This window comes from Eptatretus burgeri, chromosome 11 (genome assembly GCF_056783735.1).
Source record: "Eptatretus burgeri isolate ZD-2024b chromosome 11, Ebu_testis_v1, whole genome shotgun sequence".
Classification (NCBI taxonomy): domain Eukaryota; kingdom Metazoa; phylum Chordata; class Myxini; order Myxiniformes; family Myxinidae; genus Eptatretus; species Eptatretus burgeri.
In genome coordinates, this window is record NC_140971.1 from 74249748 (window position 1) to 74272201 (window position 22454).

Consider the following 22454-nt stretch of genomic DNA (forward strand, 5'->3'; position numbering starts at 1 on the left):
TGCCCTGGGTCGAGGTTGTGTCAAATTTTGGTATATCTTAGGAACCTGAAACTTGGGCCTTACCCTAGTTCCATGCATATCAATCAACTCAGAAATTTTCAACAACATCTGTATGTATTTCATTGATTGTTTTGGCAGCGAATGATCCTAATGGCTGCCTGGATCACCGTTCCTCCCAGCATGAATTGTATAATTTTGCTGTAGCGACGTCATCACGCATATCCTCTATTTTGAAAGGAATTAATGGCCTGTGTTATAGCCTTTCTGGAAATGTGTCTACCTTTTGCCTTTTCTAGGTTCCCCAGAACCATCGAGTGAGCCAGGGAGTGAGCCATCCTCCCCCTTATTCGATAGTGGCCTCAATCTCAATCTCAACATGAATGGCAGCTGCAGTCACTCGGTATGCAGATATACCAAACTTCTGGCAATTGGTAGACTTGCATTTATTTTTCTGCAAGTTGGTCGATATTTTGATTTGAAAAGAATAGCTTTTCAACATCAAAGACCCTGTCCCCTTTTCACTAGAGACTCCTCTCCTCATACTGGGCTGCGTGCAGGTGTTCAAATATACCTGTTTCCCCTTTTGCGCACTTTTATATATTTCCCTTTTCCCCCTGTTTTGCTCTTCTCTGAACCTTGAGAAATGTTTTTAAGTATTTTTTATTTTCTGTTCACGAAATAGTGCTTTTTTATTTTCTTGCCATTTTTCCTTGGATAATTTTTCTTGAGCATTGGGGCATCACCTCGTGTCATGAGTGACATCAGTTCAGAATGAATGATTGAATGAATGAAAATTGGTTTTGCAATCATTTACTTTTGTTGGTTGGTAACTGGTTTCAATCATCAGGATTGTGTCCCAGTTTAAAGCAGTCATTTTCTGACAGGGTGCTTCCCCTCCTGCTTCGCCTGAGGCTCATCAACTCCGTTGGCAGAAACGTTGGTGTGATGCACTTTCTCTGCCATTGCTTATGGCTCGTGTTTCCTGTTATGCACCTGGAACTCACCACCAAAGGTGTGAGGAATACTTATTGTTTTGTCATATTATCAGACATTTTCTGAATTCACTCCGCATGCTCACATCACATTGGCTTCCCACGTGCAGACCTAATGCCTTGGAGGTAATTGCAGTTGATGGGGTGAGCTCTGGGGTGCTGCAGAGCCCGAACCCAGCGCTCTGTGCCGAATGGTTTCGTGCCATCGCCGACAACATCTCTGATCTCATTGCTCATAACGTGAGGTTTGATTCTTGCCCTTCGACCGAATAATGACACCTTCCAAAGCATTAGCTTCCTAGAATTTGGAAATCTTCTCATACGCATATATTTTGGTCTTCTACAGTCTAATACTAGAAGGGCACTCAGTAGAGCGCATACCTTCGCCAGGTCGATTAGTGTGCGTTTTGTATCCTACTGATAGACCGGATCTGGATTCGGACCTGAACTAAAATTTAATCAGCTTATTCTTGTCACCTAAAAAACTCATCCACCACGTTTCGTCCGAATCTGTCCATGATTTTTGTGAGATGTTGTGCTATATATCATTTGAGCCTGATCACTCAATGTTGAAGAATCACTTAAAAAATTCTTGGATCCAGATCCGGATTCGGATCTTCACCAAAATCGAATCAATACTTCCTTTTTTACATACCAAACCTGCCCACCAAGTTTCATCCAAATCTGTTCACAACTTTTTGAGATATCCTGCTATATGCCGTTATTGGCCCTATCTCTCAATGGTGAAAAACCACTTTAAAATTCTCGGATCCAGATCCAGATTCGGATCTTCACCAAAATCTAATCATTTTGTCCATGTCACGTACACAAGCTCTCCACCAAATTTCTATCAAATCCTTACACATCTTTTTGAGATATTTGTTCACAAATAAACAAGAAAAAGATGTTCTGCAGAGCACGATACTTGCAAAATCCAACCTCTTCTCCAAAGGTTGTCATAGATACATCAAATTTCCCATTTCATTACAATTAAAATTGACAATCTTGATCAAAACTCAGGTCGATCGGATGAAAATTGATTATTTTTCAGATTGAAATTGATGATTTTAGAAGTTTGACCTTGAGTTGATCTTTGACCTTTTGACCTCAAAAATAGTTGATTTCCAAATTCACTGATGCAATATGCAAATGCTGCTTAATTTTCAGTTTAATCAGATGAAATATGATGATTTTAGAAATTCGACCTCAAGATGACCTTTGACCTCAAAATCAATAGGCTTCTCAGTTGAGACTACCTCTTCAACCTGGTAGAGTTTCATGATGATCAGTTTAGAATTGTGACCTGTAGGCGATAAACAGATAAGCAAACAGACAGAATAACAAGAAGTCGTCGTGCAGAGCACTATACTTGGAAAATCCAAAAAACAAATTTGATCTCAAAAATAATTGGTGGTTGAATTCAATGACCAAATATGCAACTCCTTCAAATTTCATGTGAATCGGATGAAAATTGACAATCTTAGAAATTCAGCCTGTGTTGACCTTTTGGCCAATGTTGACCTCAAAAACAATTGGCTGATTGAATTCATTGACCTGAAATATAAGTTATCCTCAAATGTCAAGTCAATCAGATGAAAACTGAGGATGTTAGAAATCTCACTTAAGTTGTTGACCTTGGGCCTATGTTGACCTTTTGGTCCATGTTGACGTCAAAATAATTGGCTGGTTGAATTCAGTGACCTGAAATATAAATCCTCTTCAAATGTCAAGTCAATTGGATGAAAATTGAGGATTTTAGAAATCTCACTTCAGTTGTTGACCTTTGGCCTATGTTGACCTTTTGGTCCATGTAATGTTGACCTCAAAAATAATTGGTGGCTGAATTCAGTTTTCTGATATTAAAATTTTGTTCAAAAGTCATGTCAATCAGATAAAAATTGAGGATTTTAGAAATCTCACCTAAGTTGTTGACCTTTGGCCTATGTTGAGTTTTTGTCCGATGATGACCTCAAAAATAATGGGTGGTTGAATTCAGCGACCTGATATGCAAATCCTGTTTAAATTTCTAGTCAATTGGATGAAAATTGAGGATTTTAGAAATTTGACAAGTTTGTTGACCTTTGGCCTATATTGATTGACCTTTTGACCTCAAAAACAATAGGCTTCTTGCTTATGACAAACTCTCCCACGTGGTAAAGTTTCATGAAGATTGGTTTAATATTGTGATCTGTAGGTGATAAACAGACAGAACAAAATAACGCACGTGACTAACCAATATACGGTACTTGAAAATTCCTCGATTTTCGCAAGGAACAAACAGACAGACAGACAGGGGTGAAAACATCACCTCCATCAGCCTTTGGTGGTGGAAAGTTTTTGGATTTTGGCTTTTTGCCATCAAATTAGAGATATATTTGAATTGAACAACAACAACAACAACAACAACAACAACAACAACAACAACAAAAATTCAGGACACCGTTTATGATATCGGCAAAGGCTGTTTAGCGTTTGTTTCATTATTTATAACGATTCTTTGAATTCAACCAGCTCTTTTGTTTATACTCGTAGATTAGCTCTCATATGTTTTGAACAGAAATGTAACATTATTATTCCAGTTATTCTGAAGCTTTGGACACATACCTGTCCCATCGGAGTGGAAGACTTTGTAATATACGCCGTCAGTGTAGAATGACTTTGGGGCATGTATATCGTTCTTATTGGACTCTTTGGTCAAAAAATTTATTTCCTCAACCCGTCATTAAATGGGGATATCCTTGACAGGCAGTGATCACCACACTTATGCAGAGCCTCTTGCATGTAAATGCAAATGGTTTAATTGACCGGATATTTCATAATTATTCACTATTCCACCATCTTTGTTACATTACTTGCCTTCATCATCATGATCATCATGTGCACCAAAGCTAGAGATGCATGATTATAGGTATTAGTTTGCATCACTAGAGACAAATCCTTTTTAAAATTATTAACATACTGCACATATATTGTTGTGACATTTATAAACAAAAATCCAGGTCACGAGATTTATGAACCACCATCATATTTATTTACTTAGAAAAAGGTGAGCGGGGAGAGGAGGGCATCGAAAATAGATGCCCTGTTCAACAGAGGATTGCTGGAGTCCTCTTAGTTGTTTTATTATATTTATTTATTTATCATCTCTTCTCCCCCCACCCCACCCCCCCACTTTCTTCACTTCTTTGTTTTCACAGTCCCCATAACTTTCAGCTGTAAAACCTTGTCCTTCACTTTTTGAGATGTCAAAATGAGTCATTCCAAAACCATGGGGAGCCTGATCTCAAATGTAACTCTGACACAGGCATGTCTGACTCATTACCACCCAATGTCAACCTTCACCCCCATCACATCTCCCTCTTTGACTCCAACAAAGGTTTAACTTCCGAAACATCAGCTTCTCCAGCCTCCCCTTGGTGGTTTGCATACTTTGATCAACAAGACCCTTCTGGACTTGGAGGATTTCAATGCATTGAGTGGAACTGATAGGGATGGTTACGAGACATGTGATGGTCCCCATGGGAACTGTGAACCAGAATATCAGTAGGTTCCTTGACTTTGCAAGAAGTCATGGAATTAGGGTGGCTGGTTCATGGTTTAATGATTGGTTGGACTGGTTCATGCTGGTTCACCCACAGGCTCATCGCTGGATTTGGTATTCCTACGCTGGCGGTGTGGCAAAGGAGATTGACCATGTGCTCGTTGATGGTCGCTGGAGGATGATCCAGAACGACAGGGTCCACCGGAGTGCTCAGTTCCTCAATACCGACCACAGGCTTGTGGTAGCAACTCTGAAGGTGCAGCTTAAATCCGGGAGAATGGTGCCATCCCAGCCTAGGCTGGATGTTGGCAAGCTCAAAGATTAGATGGGAGTTGAGGAGTTTTCAAACAGCCTGAGTGGAGATTTGGGGGTGTCTCAGTGCTGGGAAATCTTGAAGAGCTGTGGAATGCCTTCAAGACCACCATGCTTGATGTTGCCGGTGGATGTCTTGGAGCTCATCGTAGGGCAAAGAAGAATTTTGTCTCTCAAGGGACACTGGATACCATTGACCAGTCACAGGCCAGGCTTAATGGCAGAGCTGAGCTGTTCAGGGAGTTGAAGCATAAAACCGTACATGCGCTGAGGGAGGATAAGGAGGTATATGTGCGAAGAATCTGTGAGGGGGGTAGAGCATCACCTGTGGTCAAGTGATTCTCGTCCTGCTTCCAGGGGAATTTGTGCATTGCGTTCCTCCAAGCCCATCTCTCGGTGTACTGTAGTTAGAGTGGAGGGTGGTAGGCTCTTGACAGAGGAGTCCTAAGTGAAGGCACCCTGGGCCAGTTACTTTGAGCAGCTGTACCAGGCTGATCCACCAGCTGTCGAGTTGGATGTCAGGGGTGTTACAATCCCTGTTGCTGACCCTCCAGTTAACTGTGATCCACCTTTGTTTGTGGAAGCATAGGCTGCAGTGAACCGGTTGAAATTGGGGTAAAGCTCCTGGGATCTGTGGCATCCATGCTGAACTTCAATTGCTGCCAAAGGTGCGTCTATAAAGTATTGATTCAGGGGGCTGAATACCGACATAAATTATATATTTCTGCACTTCATTTTCAAAAAATTTGGACAAATTTCCAAAAACAAGTCTTCACATTGTCATTATGGGTTACTTTGTGTAGATTGGTGACAATTTTTTTTAAATGTAATCCATGTTAAATTCAGGCTGTTACACAAGAAAATGTGAAAAAGTCAAGGGGTGTAAATACTTTCTGAAGGTACTTTATATACCAGTTGGTCTGTATATGAGATAATGAAAATAAAAACAACCACAAAACTAGATATCTGCAATCACAAAGCGATCACCGAGGGTAAGCCTCCCTGGGCGTCCATGATGCAATGATAGCCATATTGTTTTTGGACCACCATATGACCTTGACTTTCAACATTTAGGGATTGATTGTGAATTAATATAATGTGTCCCCATCTACAATCTATCCAAAAACAACTCAACACCATGAAATTCAGAGGAAAATTATTCGTCATGATGAAACGGTGTGTTTTGTTAATTCGGTCACAATTTGCGAAAAGTAGGTCAAGGACACGAATGAAATATCAGTTACACACCTGCAGTGCAGGTACACTATTATGATGTGAGAACATCTTGGAATGCCAAGCGGTCTTTGAGATTCCGCATTGGCAAAATTGAATGATGACAAAAAAGGCGTTATTCTTTATTAGACCGCCATTTGATCTTGACCGTAACCTTTAAATCAGAAGGGAATGATGTAAATAAAGCGGAAATGCAGCTATCTCGAGGGGGAAATCTCATTCCAATCTGACAAACCTCAGTTGAGTTTTAGTGAAAGACTTTTTTAAGTCTATAATTAGGTCATGACCTTAAAATTATGTCAAGGTCAAAAAAAGTCATCACCCACATATTTTGTATTCGCATTATTGATGAAAAATTTCATTCCGAAAGTACCTGCCGGGTCCGAGATACAGCATGGACATTGTCAGAAAGAAAATAAAAGAAACGTAAATGGTGGATTAGTACTCCGAGGTGTCCTAAAAACTCTGTGGTACCATTAAAATTTGGGGGCACTAATTGTAGAATCAAACCCTACAACATCTATAAGCCTCCCCTATCCTTAAGGGGAGGCTTAATAATATAAGCAACAAGAAAATGAGCAATCAGAGATTGCGGATCCTCGCCAAGACATATTTTATGTGGTGTGTTGTGCGGTGTTTATGTAGTTTCGTCACGTTTGTGTACTGCTGTGTTACATAATTAATAAGAGACATAATTAGAAGTGCCACTACATAACTGCTGGCAGTGATAACCGGGTACCAAGACGTCCCACTTTGATGGAACCCCACTTTGATCGGACACCTGACCCTGACCCATGACGTTTTTTAAAAATTATTAATCAATTTAATTCAGGATGGGATTAAAACAAATTCAATTCAAATCAAATGGAAGACCAAATAGGAACAGTCCTGCATTGTAGTCACCAGAAGGAACCCGAACAAGCAGAAAGAAAAGATGAAGTCATCAGGAGGAACCTGGATAGGATTCACATTTCAGCTGCTGCTCCTCTACCCTCAAACCCATCCAGGCACAGCCAAATGAGTCTTATTAAAAAACAAATCAATAAATAATGATAAATAAAATAAATAAAAAACACATCAAAAAATTTAAATAATTCTGTCCGCCAGACCATGTTTCCAATCAGGTTGAAATTTAAAACATATTTTGCTCAAGTCTACTAGATCATAAATCCGAAGTTTCATGTTGATTAATTAAGCAGTTCCAGAGAAAACATTATTTAATATTTTTCTTCAATCCATTATGGCTGCCAAACCATGTGACAAGTAGTCGTAGTAGTAGTCGTCATCGTCGTCACTGCTGCTGCCTGGTGTTGGGTTAATGGTTAAGGTAGCTGACTTGGGACCTTAAGAGTCCTGAGTTCAAAGCCCCTGCCAACTGCTGAATTCATACCAGGTGGGGTTGACTCAGTCTGCCATCCTTCTGAGGTCGGCAAAATGAGTACCAGTGTACTGGGGTAATAATCATTTGGGGTGGAGTGGTGACCTGTCCAAGACTGCACTCTTTGCCAATGAAACTGCCTTGGCAGCTCTATGTGCCTTTACAGCATGAAATGAATGGCATTATGATTAATATAGTAGTTGGAGTAGTAGTAATAGTATTTCGGAAGATAAGTTTATGCAATGATATTCAAACGTCCACATATTAATAAAATCAGGTACAAATGTTGTTTTTTATTTCCTGGACTTCAAGATGACTGTTCACCAACACTGCACATGATATTTTCTCCCCTCATTAACCCTTCCCAAGTACAGCTCTTCCTTTGAAGGGAATTTTGTTTTAACACCTCTCCCTCATCCCCTTTTTCGGTTTTTGTTCCATTTCTGTTTCATCCCCACTTTTACCTTCCTCTTCTTTAAAGGCCCAGTCACACCTTGACGTTTTAGCCAGCGATGGCAACGTATTAAAATGTATGTAAAACGCTGGCTTACGTTGAACTTTTGATGTTTTTTTTTAAAGATTCGGATGTATTCATAGCGACTTGGTCTTATGTATAACGATTTGGTAATGGACACAGAACGTTTCGTTGTGTTATAGATAACTTATACCAACGAATGCTGAACCTGTTGTCGGCCTACACAACCGATGCCCAACGATAGTCTAACTTAGGCGTAGCGCGTTGCACGCATCGCCGACGATGTCGTGACGTAGCCTATTAAAAGGCTGACGCACAACGATTCGAATCATAACTGCCGTAGAAATGGAAGAGACAACATCGCGGTCACACCTTGGCGATCTTGCCAGCGTATGTCGACCTAAGAAAAATGTGTCTAAAACGTTTGGGGCACGTCAAATACGGTATGAGTAAGTTTGGTATACGTGAGTACAACGCTAAAGTACGCTATCATACGTCGTCGTAAGTAGAGTACGTCAAGAAATTTTAAACATGTTCAAAATTTTACGACGTACTCGGCGTATGACACACGTTCCGCATGCGATGAGGATAAGTTTTACATACGATATGTGGACGCTTACACACGTCCACAAAGGCTACTTATAAGCTACTCATAAGTCGAAACACGTCGTGGTAATGTCTTTTTTACGCGAAACTTATTTCTAACTTATGTTTGACGTGCTTTGAACCAATTCTTTACGTAGTCCCAACACACATCGACGTATGTAGACGGATTCCAATGACGTCTTCCGGTCAACAAAAAAAATAAATTAACGTGTTTCTAGCTTACAACTGCCATATAAAGACGTGTTCCCAGCGGTTTTGGGAATTGGTATATAAAAATGCTGCTCATAAAAGGGGAACCCAACAGTGTTTTCGAGTCCTTTTTGAGTTGATGTCCATGTCAGCAGTAACAGTATTAGTATTAGTAGTAGTTTGTTCATGTTGGCAGTAGTAGGTGAGTGTGAGGGGGAGGGTGTGGGTTATGATGGATCGTCCTTGCGTTTAACGATTTAACGATTTCAATGATAAACTCAACGATTTAAATGGCTGCATCTTCACTATTGAAAGTAGACGCTTGCGCTCAACAATTGGATTTTTTTTTACACTCAACGACTTTTAAACGGTACCACTCAGCTAGTTTCATTGTTTACAATGAACGATTTAAATTGCTGTCACTCGTCTTTGTTTTTTGACGCTGGTGCTCGGAAATTTTAATCGTTTCTATTGAACGTGCTAAATCGCTCAAACCCCACTATTGAAAGTAGACGCTGCCGATGGACAATTGGAATCATAGCCAAGCTCGACATTGAAGTGTGAACATCCTCGTCATGCCGAAGAAAAGTTTGAAGAATGCTGCAAATAAGTGTCCTGGCCATGGCCGTGGACGCCGACGCAAGGACGATCCATTATACCAACGTCTTTCAGCCTATGAGTAACTTAAAAGTAACGTCTGTCGATGTGTGGCAACGATCGCGTAACGTGCCAACAACACGTTAATCATAGGTTAGAAATAAGTTTCGGGTGCGCTAAACATTACCTCGGCGTGTCTCAACTTATGATTAACTTACAAGTAGCGTGTGTTGACGTCTGTCAACGATCGCAGACCGTGCATACAACTTGTGGCCAGCGTAGCGGAACGTGTGAGTCATACGCCGGCATACGTCGTGAAATTTCAAGCATGAAAAAATTTGAGGACAACCGAAAAGTACAACGTTTAAAGCCAACGTACAACGACGTATGGCAGTGTTTTTCAGCGTGCTCTCAATGTTATCAAAACTTATCCATAACGTATTCAACGTGTGCCAGCGTTTTAGAAAAAAAATTCAAAAATCGGCATACGTTGGCTAAAACGTCAAGGTGTGACCGGGCCTTAAGCCCCTGTACTGCTCTGTTAAAGATGATATCCAGATCATATATTCCCAGCTGTATTCTCCTTTACACCCCCTCCCTTTTTTGGCTTTCATTCTTCCCCTAAAGGCTCAGTCACACCTTGACGTTTTAGCCAGGAATGGCAACGTATAAAAATGCATGTAAAACGTTGGCGTACGCTGAAGTTTTGAGTTTTTTTTAAGTTTTGGTCGTATTCATAACGTGTTGGTCGTATTCATAACGTATTAGTAACGTACACAGAACGTTTCGTTGTCTTATAGATAACTTATACCAACGAATGCTTAGCCTGTTGTCGGCGTTTGCAACCTATGCCCAACGATAGTTTAACTTAGTCATAGCGCGCTGCATGTATCGCCGACAAACTCGTGGCGTTCTCTGTTAAAAACCTGCCACACGCAGATTTAAATCATAACCGCCTGAAAATTGGAAGTGTCAACATCGCAGTCACACCTTGACGATTTAGCCAGCGTATGCTGACCTATGAAAAATGTGTCTAAAACGTTGGGACACGTCGAATACGGTATGGGTAAGTTGTGTGTACGTTAGGAGCACGATGAAAAACAATGAAGTATGCGAGCATATTATGTGGTACGTCGAGTACGTCGTGAAATTTCAAGCATGCTGAAAATTTTACGACGTACTCGACGTATGGCTTACAAGTTCCACATACGCTGGCATAAGTTCTCGGCACGCTCCGCAATCGTTTACACACATCGGCCACACGTTACTTGTAAGTTACTCATAAGTCGAAACACGTCGAGGTAATGTTTAAGCATACCCGAAACTTAATTTTTAACCGACGAGTAACGTGCTTTGAACCTATTAGTAGCGTGCTTTGAACCTATGAGTGGCGTGCTTTGAACCTATGTGTAACGTATCTCAAACGCACATTGGCGTATGTAGACGAATTTGATTGACGTCTTCCGGACGACCACAGAACTTACTGAACGTGTTTCTAACTTACAGCTACCATATAATGGCGTATTGGCAGCGTTTAGGGGAATTGGTATATACAAATGGACTTCACAAGAGGAACCCGTCAGTGTTCCAGACTCCATGTTGAGTAGATGTCAATGTCAGTAGCAGTGGCAGTAGCAGTAGTAGTAGTAGTAGTAGTAGTAGTAGTAGTAGTAGTAGTAGTAGTAGTAGTAGTAGTTCGAGAGAATTGTGATGTCGATGTTATTAGTAGTAGTAGTAGTAGTAGTAGTAATTCGAGAGAATTTAGTGATTTCGATGTTAGTAGTAGTAGTAGTAGTAGCAGTAGTAGTAGTTCGAGAGAATTTAGTGATGTCGATGTTGGTAGTAGGAGTAGTAGTAGTAGTAGTTCGAGAGAATTTAGTGATGTCGATGTTGGTAGTAGTAGTAGTAGTAGTAGTAGTAGTAGTACTTTCAAGTAAAGTGTTGCAAAGTGTGAACAACGTTCGTGTAGTGTGCTTACAAAACGTTACTCATAGGTTAGAAATAACTTTCGGGTACGCTAAACATTACCTCGACGTGTTTCGACTTATGAGTAACTTACAAGTAACGTGTTTCAACGTGTGTCAACGATCGCATAACGTGCCTACAACTTATGGCCAGCATAGCGGAACGTGTGAGTCATACGCCGGCATACGTCGTAAAATTTCAAGCATGAAAAAATTCGAGGAAAACCCAAAAGTTCAACGTTTAAAGCCAGCGTACAACGACGTATGGCAGTGTTTTTCAGCGTGCTATCAATGTTATCAAAACTTACCCATAACGTATTCGATGTGTACCAGCGTTTTAGACAAATTTTCCAAAAAACGGCATAAGCTGGCTAAAACGTCAAGGTGTGACTGGGCCTTTATCCATTCTTTCTTTAAATGTCCCTCGACCCTGCTGTTGATGTGTTTCCCTGCTTCCCATTGTGCTCTTTCTATTCTGTTCTGCTCTGTTCTCACTCTCCCATGAGCCTCAACTTTTTGTACAAAATAATTTTTCTTGCAACAACCACGCTCATTGCTCTCAACTCCAATTCCAATATCCTTTGCCTTCGCATTTATAAAGATTTTCTTTCTTTTTAAAAAAAATTTCTGTTTAAATTAAGATGCGCATCTTGCCAGGTATAAATGCATGCTGAAAGGCCGATTACTAATTAATTTGCAGCATGAATGTTTTTCTTAAACATAAGATTAATTAAACCCTCAGGGAATAGGACATTGGAGGGCATTCAGCGTGTGTGTGTGTGTGTGTGTGTGTGTGTGTGTGTGTGTGTGTGTGTGTGTGTGTGTGTGTGTGTGTGTGTGTGTGTGTGTCTGTGTGTGTGTTTTATTATATGTGAGACTAAAGGCATTGCTACTCATAAAAGGAAGGCAAAACATCAGCACAACCTGCAGTAATCACATATTCGTTTGCTTCATCAAAATATCCTTTTTGCTTCCAAATCAGATGCTCTCTCACCTGTCTGAGCCATTGTGATTGAATGAAATTGCAAATTATTTGCAAGTAGGAATTATAGCAACACCAATTTCTCTCCACAATATGAGCCTTATCGCCAGTCTTATTACCCTCGCCGAAGGAGAGGGTATTGAATTTGGGTCCGTTTGTTTTTCTGTCTGTTTGTTTGTTCGTTTGTCCACACAGAGCTTTTGTTTTTTTCTCTGTAACCACTTGGCAGATCGAGACAAAATTTTCACCATTGGTGCGACTGACTACTCATGTAGAATGTTTTAATGATAAGTATGACTACATAGGTCACGTGGTGTGGCAGCCATGCTAGAAAAACCAAAAAAAAATTGGACCTCTGTACTTGAAACCACACCGAAGAAAAAAAAATGGAACTTCGCACATAGCAAGTACTCCTCATGGGGAATGTGTGATTAAAAAAAAACATCATCGGTGCCTTGATTATGACGTCATAAATGCAAATTCAGAACGCTACATCCGATCAGTTTGAAAATTTTTGAGGGTCATCTAGCAATAAAATGGTCCACATTGTTTGTTTTTTTTTGATCATGTCATTGGTCACGTGATTCGGCAGCCATATTGTTTTTAAAACGAAACCTTCAAATACCTTCTCCGAAATGGCCGAACAGATCAAGGTGAAACTTTACAGATATGACTGCCGACCTATTAAGAACAAAAGGTTCACAAATATGATGTCATAGGTCACATGGTTTGGCAACCATATTGGATTTACCCTAAAACATATTAAATTCTTCTTCTCGAAAATGGCTGTACAGATCGAGGGGCAACTTCACACAAATGTTCCCCTAGGCATGCGTGTACATGGTTGTTAAGGAATAATTGATGTCACATGGTTTGGCAGCCATATTGGATTTAAGAGAAATATTAAATAATATTTTCCCTGGAACCGCTTCACATCGATCAACATAAAACTTCACAATTGTGATCCATAAGTGATGGGGAATACATGGTTTAAATTTCAACTTGATCGGACACATGGTCTGGCAGCCAGAATTATTTAATTTTTTGATCTGGCTTTTGAAAAATTATAATTATTATTGTTATTATTATTATTTTTGAATAAGGCTTATTTGGCTGTGCCTGGATGGATTTTATGGTAGAGGAGTAGCAGCTGAAATGTGAATCCTATCCAGGTTCGTCCTGATGACTTCATCTTTTCTTTTTGCTTGTTTGGGTTCCTTCTGGTTACTATAATGCAGGACTTGGGCTTCCATTTGATTTGAATTGAATTTGTTTTCATCCCATTCTGAATTAAATTGAATAATAATAAAAAACCTCATGGGTCGGGGTCAGGTGTCCGATCAAAGCGGGACGTCTTGGTACCTGGTCATCACTGCCAGCAGTTATGAAGTTATGGTTCTAATTATATCTTATTAATTATGTAACATACCAGTACACAAAGGCCACGCAAAATACACCACACAGAACTACATAAACACCACACAACACACCACACAAAACGAGTCCTAGCAAGGGTCTGCAATCTCTGATTGCTCTTTTTCTTGTTGCTTATATTATTAAGCTTCCCCTTATAGGATAGGGGGAGGCTTATAGATGTTGTAGGGTTTTATCCTACAATTAGTGCCCCCAAGTTTTAATGGTACCACAGAGTTTTTTAAGACACCGAGGAGTACTAATCTATCATTTAGGGTTTTTTTTCTTCTTTCTGACAATGTCCAAGATGTATCTCGGACCCTGCAGGTACTTTCAGAATGAAATTTTGCATCAACAATGGAAATACAAAGTATGTGGGTGTTGACTTTTTTTGATGTTGACATCATTTTAAGGTCATGACCTAATTATAGACTTTAAAAAGTCTTTCACCATAACTCAACTCAGGTTTGTCAGAATGGAACGAGATTTCCCCCTCCAGATAGCTGCCTTTCCATGAGATTTACATCATACCTCACCAATTTAAAGGTTACGGTCAAGGTCAAATGGCGGTCTGATAAAGAATAACGCGTTTTTTGTCATCACTCAATTTTGTCAATGCAGAATCTCAAAGACCGCTTGGCATTCCAAGATGTTCTCACATCATAATCGTGTATCTGCACTGCAGTTGTGGAACTGATATTTCATTTGTGGCCTTGACCTACTTTTCTCAAATTGTGACCGAATTAACAAAACACGCCTTTTCATCATAACGAATAATTTTTCTCTGAATTTCATGATGTTGAGTTTTTTTTTTTGGATGGATTGTAGATGGGACACTTTTTATTAATTTACAGTCTATCCCTAAATGTTGAAGGTCAAGGTCATATGGTGGTCCAAAAACAATATGGCTATCATTGCATCATGGACACCGAGGGAGGCTTACCCATGGTGATTGCTTTGTGATTGCAGATATCTGTTTTTGTGGTTGTGTTTACATTCATTTTCTCATATATGGAGCAACTGGTATATGCAGTACTTTCAGAAAGTACTTACACCCCTTGACTTTTTCACATTTTTTGTTTGACAGTCTGAATTTAACATGGATTCAATTAAAAAAAAATTGTCACCGATCTACCAAAGTAACTCATTATGACAATGTGGAAATATGTTTTTAGAAATTTTTGTAAATTTTTTGAAAATGAAATACAGAAATATCTAATTTCTGTCGGTATTCAGCACCCTCAATCAATACTTCAGAGAAACACTTTTGGCAGCAATTACAGCTTCGTGTTTTCTTGGCTATGTCTGTATCAACTTTGCACATCTGGATTTGGGGATTTTCTCCCATTCTTCATTGCAGATTTGCTCAGGCTCTGTCAAGTTGAATGGGGGAGTGTCAAGTGAACAGCAATCTTCAAATCTTTCCACAGACTCTCAATGGGATTAAAGTCTGGACTTTGGCTGAACCTCTCAAGGACTTTCACCTTCTTGTTCTGAAGCCATTCTAGTGTTGCTTCTGGCTGTATGCTTAGGGTCACTATCCTGTTGGAACATAAATCTTCACTACAATCTGAGGACTTTTGCACTCTGAAGCAGGTTCTCCTCAAGGATTTGCCTGTATTTGGCTCCATTTATTGTTCCCTCTACCCTTACAAGTCTCCCAGCCCCTGCCACTGAAAAGCAATCCCACAGCATGATGCTGCCACCACCATGTTTCATGTTAGAGATGGTGTTAGATGTGTGATGAGCTGTGATCGGTTTCCGCCAGACCTAGCGCTTTGCATTTAGGCCAAAGAGTTCAATTTTAGTCTTGTCAGATCACAGAATCTTTTGCCTCATTCTCTCAGTCTTTCACGTGCCTTTTTGCACACACCAGACGTGCTGTCATGTGCCTTTTTCTCAGGTGTGGCTTCCGTCTGGCCACTCTCCCATAAAGCCTAGATTTGTGAAGTTCTGCAGAGACTGTTGCCCTTCCATCTCTGCCAAGGAACTCTGTAGTTCTGTCAGAGTGGTCATTGTGTTCTTGGTCACCTCCCTGACCAAGGTCCTTCTTTCCCGTTTGTTCAGTTTGGTTGGACGGCCAGCTCTAAGAAGAGTCTGGGTAGTTCCATATTCATTCCATTTCTTAATGGTGGAGCTCACTGTGCTCTTGTGAACTTTCAATACTCTAGAAATTGTTTTATGCCCTTCCCCCAGATTCATCCATCCATTGGGACCATACTGTGTGCGGTGCGTTGGTGCTGCCTAAGCAGTGTCCTTGACGATTGCACACAATCCTGGACGGATCGCCACTCTGACACAGGATACCAGCAAGCTGGCAATTATTTTGCCGACCTCTGAAGATGCCGCCTCACAACTCTATCTCGTTGTTATATGGACAGTTCTTTGGACTTCATGATAGTTTCTGCTCTGACATGATATAGAAAAGTGTGTTCCTTTCTAAATAATGTCTAATCAATTGAAATGGCCACAGCTGGACTCCAATCAAGTTGAAGAGACATCTTTTGAATTTTTTTTGCACACATTGTCGAAGCTCATATGAGAGCGAACATACATTGCACAGCAAGGGGGGGGCATGGGACAAGATGGGTGGGAGAGGGAAGGACAAATCAGTGGGGAACAGAGACATTAGATCTATGGAAGGGAGAGCGGTGGGGCGGAGAACACGGGGTATACAAGATGGACACTACAGGGACTTTCAGGAAACAAAGCATGGAATTTGAAGGAGGTGGGTTTGGGGTAGATTGACGGGGTAGAAAAGATGGATTTGGGGTAGATTAATGGGGGTAGAAAAGATGGGTTTGGGGTAGATTAACGGGGGTAGAAAAGATCGAGGTTTTGGATGGGGCAGGATAAGAGGTGGTGGTGAACAGCTATTTTGAAGACCTAGAAGGAAGAATGGAATTGAAGAGAGTTTGGGAGTTTATTCCAAAGGCAGGGAAAAAGAGGAATGAAAGAGTGAAAGTTAACAGTGATTTGTGATTTTGGTAGTTTTACCAGAAGGGGGTTGCAGGCGGACCTTGAGCGCCCTGCGGAAATATGGTGGGGACAAATCGCAGACAGGGCGGGGGGGGGGCAAGACCGGAAAGGAGACGGTAGAAAACAGAAAGACCACGGACCTGCCTGCAGTGAGAGAGTGAGAGGCCCAGAGACTCAGCCTCATCACGGGAGATACCAATGATCCTAAATGCCTTGGTTTCCACAGCGTGAAGCCGAGAAAGGTGAGAGGCAGGAGCACCAGCCGAGAGGGAAGAGCAGTACTCCATCACGCTGTGGACGAAAGCTTTCTTTGTGATCTGAAGCTTAGGTGAGCTGAGGAAGTACTTTGCCTGACGGAGAAGTCCCAGTCGACGACTGGCTTTGGAGACCAGGTTGGAAATATGGCTTTCCCAGGAAAGATCATGGTAGATAGTGAAACTCAGAAGCTTGAATGAAAGGACTTCTTCCAGAGGATTGTTGAGAAAGTGGATGGGATGGTGGAGGGGGGTTCTAAACGGTCCTTTCGGAGAGACATCGTGAGAATGTGAGATGTGTCAGGATTGCAAGACATGTTCCACATGTTGGACCAGTTTGTGATTTTATCCCGATCTGCAGTGAGCGAAGAAGCTGCTGCTTGCCAGTCTGAGGGATGACAGATGGTACGACAGAGGGTGGAGTCATCATCAAAGAGATAAAGAGGATTTTCCAGATAGTCAGAGAGATCATTGATGAAAACCAGAAAAAGAACAGGGCCCAGAACACTGCCTTGAGGAACTCCAGCCTGCACAGGCAAAGGGGATGAGAGAACTCCATTTAGTGCCACACGTTGGCTGCTACAGAAGAGGAAGTCTGTGAGCCATGCGTGGAGGTGGCCTCGGATACCATAGGAACGGAGTTTGGTGAGCAGTGCAGGGTGCCAGACTGTATTGAAAGCACGCGATATGTCCAGGGATACAGTCCAATCAGAGGATACATGTCCTCTGATTTCCTGTCTGGCATTGAGTACCTCCATCCATTGTTGGAAGAGCAGATGCAGCATATCCAGGGTAGAGTGACCTGGTCTGAAACCAAATTGGTAATTGGAAATCAAGCCATTGGAGAAGAGGAAGGATTTAATGTCTGAAGCGATGATGGATTCCATAACCTTGCTGATGAATGAGAGAAGGTTGATTGGTCTTTCATTGCAGGGTCTGTTTTTGCACCTTTTTTGCAGGGCTGTGATGTTTGCTGATTTCCAAGCAGATGTCAGATGACCTTGAGCAAATGAGAGGGTGAATAGAACAGAGAGAGGGTGAGCAAGAGCAGAGGAGTAGGTTTTTAGGACACGGGCTCATGGCATCTGGACCGGTTGCAGAATCTGAGTCGAGGTTTGACAGCAAGCTCTCCACCTTGTCAGAGGAAAAGGACACAGAGTCCAAGGACAGTTGGGTGCGACTGGGTAAGGTGGGTACAGAAAGTGATGGGTTTCGGACACAAGATTTAGATGCAAACACCGAGTTTCGGCATTCATCTTTTTTACACGCAGTATGAGCAGTGCTGCCATTTGAGGTAAGGGAGGGGATGAAGGGGGAACATACACCAGAAACAGATTTGATTAGATGCCACCAGGATTTGGAGGAGGAAGAGAATTTTGAGAGTTCAGACTTGACATTAGAAAGATGTTGTTTTCTGCCTCTCCTGGGGGAAGATACACACTTGTTCCGAGGTTTCTGGAAGGAAGTGAGATTTGGGACTCAGTCAGGGTTGCTTTCCATGAGGCAATGGCAAGTTGTTTCAGGACAACTGCCTCACCACAAGCTTCAGTGAACCACAGGAGGGAGGAAGGGTAGGACAACTGAAGATGAGAGGGGATAAATCTGTGTGAGAGAGAGAGAGAGAGAGAGAGAGAGAGAGAGAGAGAGAGAGAGAGAGAGAGAGAGAGAGAGAGAGAGAGAGAGAGAGAGAGAGAGAGAGAGAGAGAGAGAGAGAGAGAGAGAGAGAGAGAGAGAGAGAGAGAGAGAGAGAGAGAGAGAGAGAGAGAGAGAGAGAGAGAGAGAGAGAGAGAGAGAGAGAGAGAGAGAGAGAGAGAGAGAGAGAGAGAGAGAGAGAGAGAGAGAGAGAGAGAGAGAGAGAGAGAGAGAGAGAGAGAGAGAGAGAGAGAGAGAGAGAGAGAGAGAGAGAGAGAGAGAGAGAGAGAGAGAGAGAGAGAGAGAGAGAGAGAGAGAGAGAGAGAGAGAGAGAGAGAGAGAGAGAGAGAGAGAGAGAGAGAGAGAGAGAGAGAGAGAGAGAGAGAGAGAGAGAGAGAGAGAGAGAGAGAGAGAGAGAGAGAGAGAGAGAGAGAGAGAGAGAGAGAGAGAGAGAGAGAGAGAGAGAGAGAGAGAGAGAGAGAGAGAGAGAGAGAGAGAGAGAGAGAGAGAGAGAGAGAGAGAGAGAGAGAGAGAGAGAGAGAGAGAGAGAGAGAGAGAGAGAGAGAGAGAGAGAGAGAGAGAGAGAGAGAGAGAGAGAGAGAGAGAGAGAGAGAGAGAGAGAGAGAGAGAGAGAGAGAGAGAGAGAGAGAGAGAGAGAGAGAGAGAGAGAGAGAGAGAGAGAGAGAGAGAGAGAGAGAGAGAGAGAGAGAGAGAGAGAGAGAGAGAGAGAGAGAGAGAGAGAGAGAGAGAGAGAGAGAGAGAGGAGATATATATATATATATATATATATATATATATATATATATATATATGAGAGTTTCTTTAAAATAATTCTCAGGACGAGGTGATGTTGGGGAAAGTAGTAGTGGGAGACCAGTCTAGAAGTTTGATGGCTGCTTGGAGACCCTGCCAGTCGGCCTGAGTGAAATACCAGACTCGACGGCGGTGAGGTGGTTCTCTGATAACAGCCAGCGAGATGTCCACTTTGACAAGGACGTGGTCAGATGAACCGATTGAAGTAGAGGAAGAGCAGCAGATATTTTCAGGGAAATTTGTCAAATCAGATCCAGAAGAGATGGAGTACCATTGGTTGAGATCAGGGTAGGGAAGTTGACCGATTGAGTCAGTCCCAATGAGTCGCAGAAAGCTTTTGGTGAGGTGCCATGACAGGTGAGAGAGGTACCCACACCGAGCCAACTGGCGTGATGACAATTGAAGTCACCACATATGAGGAAGAGAGAGTTGGGATGAGAGGATAGAAGTTGGTCCATGTTTTCGGATCGTGATGTGTAAATGGGGTCATCACTGTTTGGTGGATGGTACAGCACACACATATATACATGAGGTGGGAGTGGAGGGGACGCTGTAGCCAGAGATCTTCCTCGGGGTGTAAGGGAGTGAGGGCAGTGCATAGAAAGTGAGGAACTCCTCCACCAGGGTGAGGATCAGGTCTGTCACACTGGAGGAGGGAGTAACCAGGGAGAGATACGAGGGAGTCAGAGACGTCTTTAGGGAGGAAAGTTTCTGTTCGGCAGATTATGTCTGGTTTGACAGTTACAACCTGTATGGAAAGATCTGTCAGGTTTGAGCGAAGGCCCCGGATATTTGAGGTCCACACTGTTAAAGAAGTGGGAGGGGAGGAGGCTTTGGGAGCAGGAGATGGGAGGGGAGGGTAGGGGAGGACAAGGGAGGAGGTGGGGAGGTAAGGAGAGTTGTTGAAAGAGTGTAGGGGATTGCAGAAGAGCTGGGGAGGGGCGGATCAGAAGGAAAAAAGGTTCTGTGGTGCTGGGTTGAGTGGGGAATAATGAGAGGGGGCCGGAAGCAGTTGAGGATTTGAGGAGGTAGAGTGATGAGATTGAGGAGAGAGGGCAGGGGAAGGACGCAGCTTTGTGGATGAGTGCGGTGGGGGGGGGGGAAATTTGAGAAAGGTGAGTGAGGGGGGGTGAATGGTGGGAAAAGGGTGAGTGAGGAGAGTCGAGGGAGAATGGTAAGGGGTGAGTTTTTGAGAAAGGTGAGAGGGAAGCCTGGAGTGGGAAGAGTGTGATGGTTGCTTTGAGAGGGAGGAGTGAGGAGGGTGAATTGGCAATGAAGTTGGAAAAAAAATGACGATTGATGGAAAGCGAATATGCACAGCAAACTGGGTATTTGTTTTTTTAGTTCATCTCAAGGATGATCAAAGGAAAATGGATGCACCTGAGCTCAATTTGGAGGGTCGTAGCAGAGCGATTGAATAATTATTGACTCAAGATATTTCAGCTTTTCATTTTTTATTAATTTGTGACAATTTCTTTAAAAAAGAAAAAATTTCACTGTCATTAATGAGGAATTTTGTGGAGATCGGTGACGAAAAAAAAAATCTCAATTTAATCCATTTTAAATTCAGACTGGAACACAACACATGTGAATACTTACTAAAGGCACTGAATATTACATCAAGGACGAGCTATCCTGAATCGAGCTGTCTCATGCATGTTATCAAGCCAATTCACTATGGACAGTCTTGTCTCAACACCATTTCTTCACTCTATGCACGCTTAAACCAGGTATATATGTACACGCACACACACACACACACACACACACACACACACACACACACACACACACACACACACACACACACACACACACACACACACACACACACACACATACATACATACATACATACATACATACATACATACATACATACATACATACATACATACATATATATATATATATATATATATATATATATATATATATATACACGTGTATATATATATATATATATATATATATATATATATATATACATATATACATATATATATATATATATATATATATTTACATATACATACATACATATATATATATATATATATATATATATATATATATATATGTATATATATATATATATATATGTATATATATATATATGTATATATATATATATGTATATATATATATATATATATATATGTATGTATATATATGTATGTATATATATATATATATATATATATATATGTATGTATATATATGTATGTATATATATATATATATATATATATATATGACCGGGCGTAGTGGCGTGCGCCTGTAATCCGTCGACTTGGGTTGACGGATTACAGGCTTGGGTTGGAGGATCGCTTGAAGACGGGAGCTCTGCACTGGGCCGTGCTCTGAGAGGGTGCAGGGCAGCCCGGAATCATGGCGAAACCCAATCCTGATCCCTGTTTTGTAAGAGGCGACCAGGGTTGCGTCAGGAAGGGCATCCGGCGTAAAACCAATGCCAAATCAGTATGCGGATCATAACGGATCATCCGCTGTGGTGACCCCTAACGGGAGGAGCCGAAAGACGAACAACATATATATATATATATATATATACATATATATATATATATATATATATATATATATATATATACATATATATATATATATATATATATATATATATATATATATATATATGTATATATATATATGTATATATATATATATATATATATATATATGTATATATATATATATATATATGTATATATATATATGTATATATATATGTATATATATATATATATATATATATATATACATATCTATATACCTAAATATACATATCTATTTCTATATGTACATATTCTATATATGCCTGGTCTTGGCTTAATGGTTAGGGGGTGGGCTTTGAATCCTCGGGTCCTGAGTTCAAATCCCACTCAGCTGTTGAATTATACCAGGTGGGGTTAACTAGGCCTGTCATCCTTCCGAGGTCGGCAAAATAAGTACCAGCATGCTGGTATATTGTGTCACAGTGGCGATCTGTCCAGGATTGTGCCAAATAAATAGCCAAGGACCTGCTTAGGCAGCCCCAACGCTATGCACAGAGTATGGTCCCAATCTCCTCTTC

The 22454-nt window shown here is 41.3% G+C and overlaps 1 protein-coding gene across 3 annotated transcripts in view; it reads left to right on the plus strand.

Moving 5' to 3' along the window:
* Window positions 1–22454, plus strand: part of SNTG2 (syntrophin gamma 2) — a 322790-nt gene that overhangs the window by 156928 nt on the left and 143408 nt on the right. For all 3 annotated transcript variants that reach the window (XM_085847014.1, XM_085847013.1, XM_085847016.1), the window contains exons 9-11: window positions 297–400; window positions 885–1012; window positions 1103–1232. In XM_085847014.1, coding sequence (XP_085703140.1) covers window positions 297–400; window positions 885–1012; window positions 1103–1232 — 362 coding nt within the window. The remainder of the gene's footprint in view (window positions 1–296; window positions 401–884; window positions 1013–1102; window positions 1233–22454) is intronic.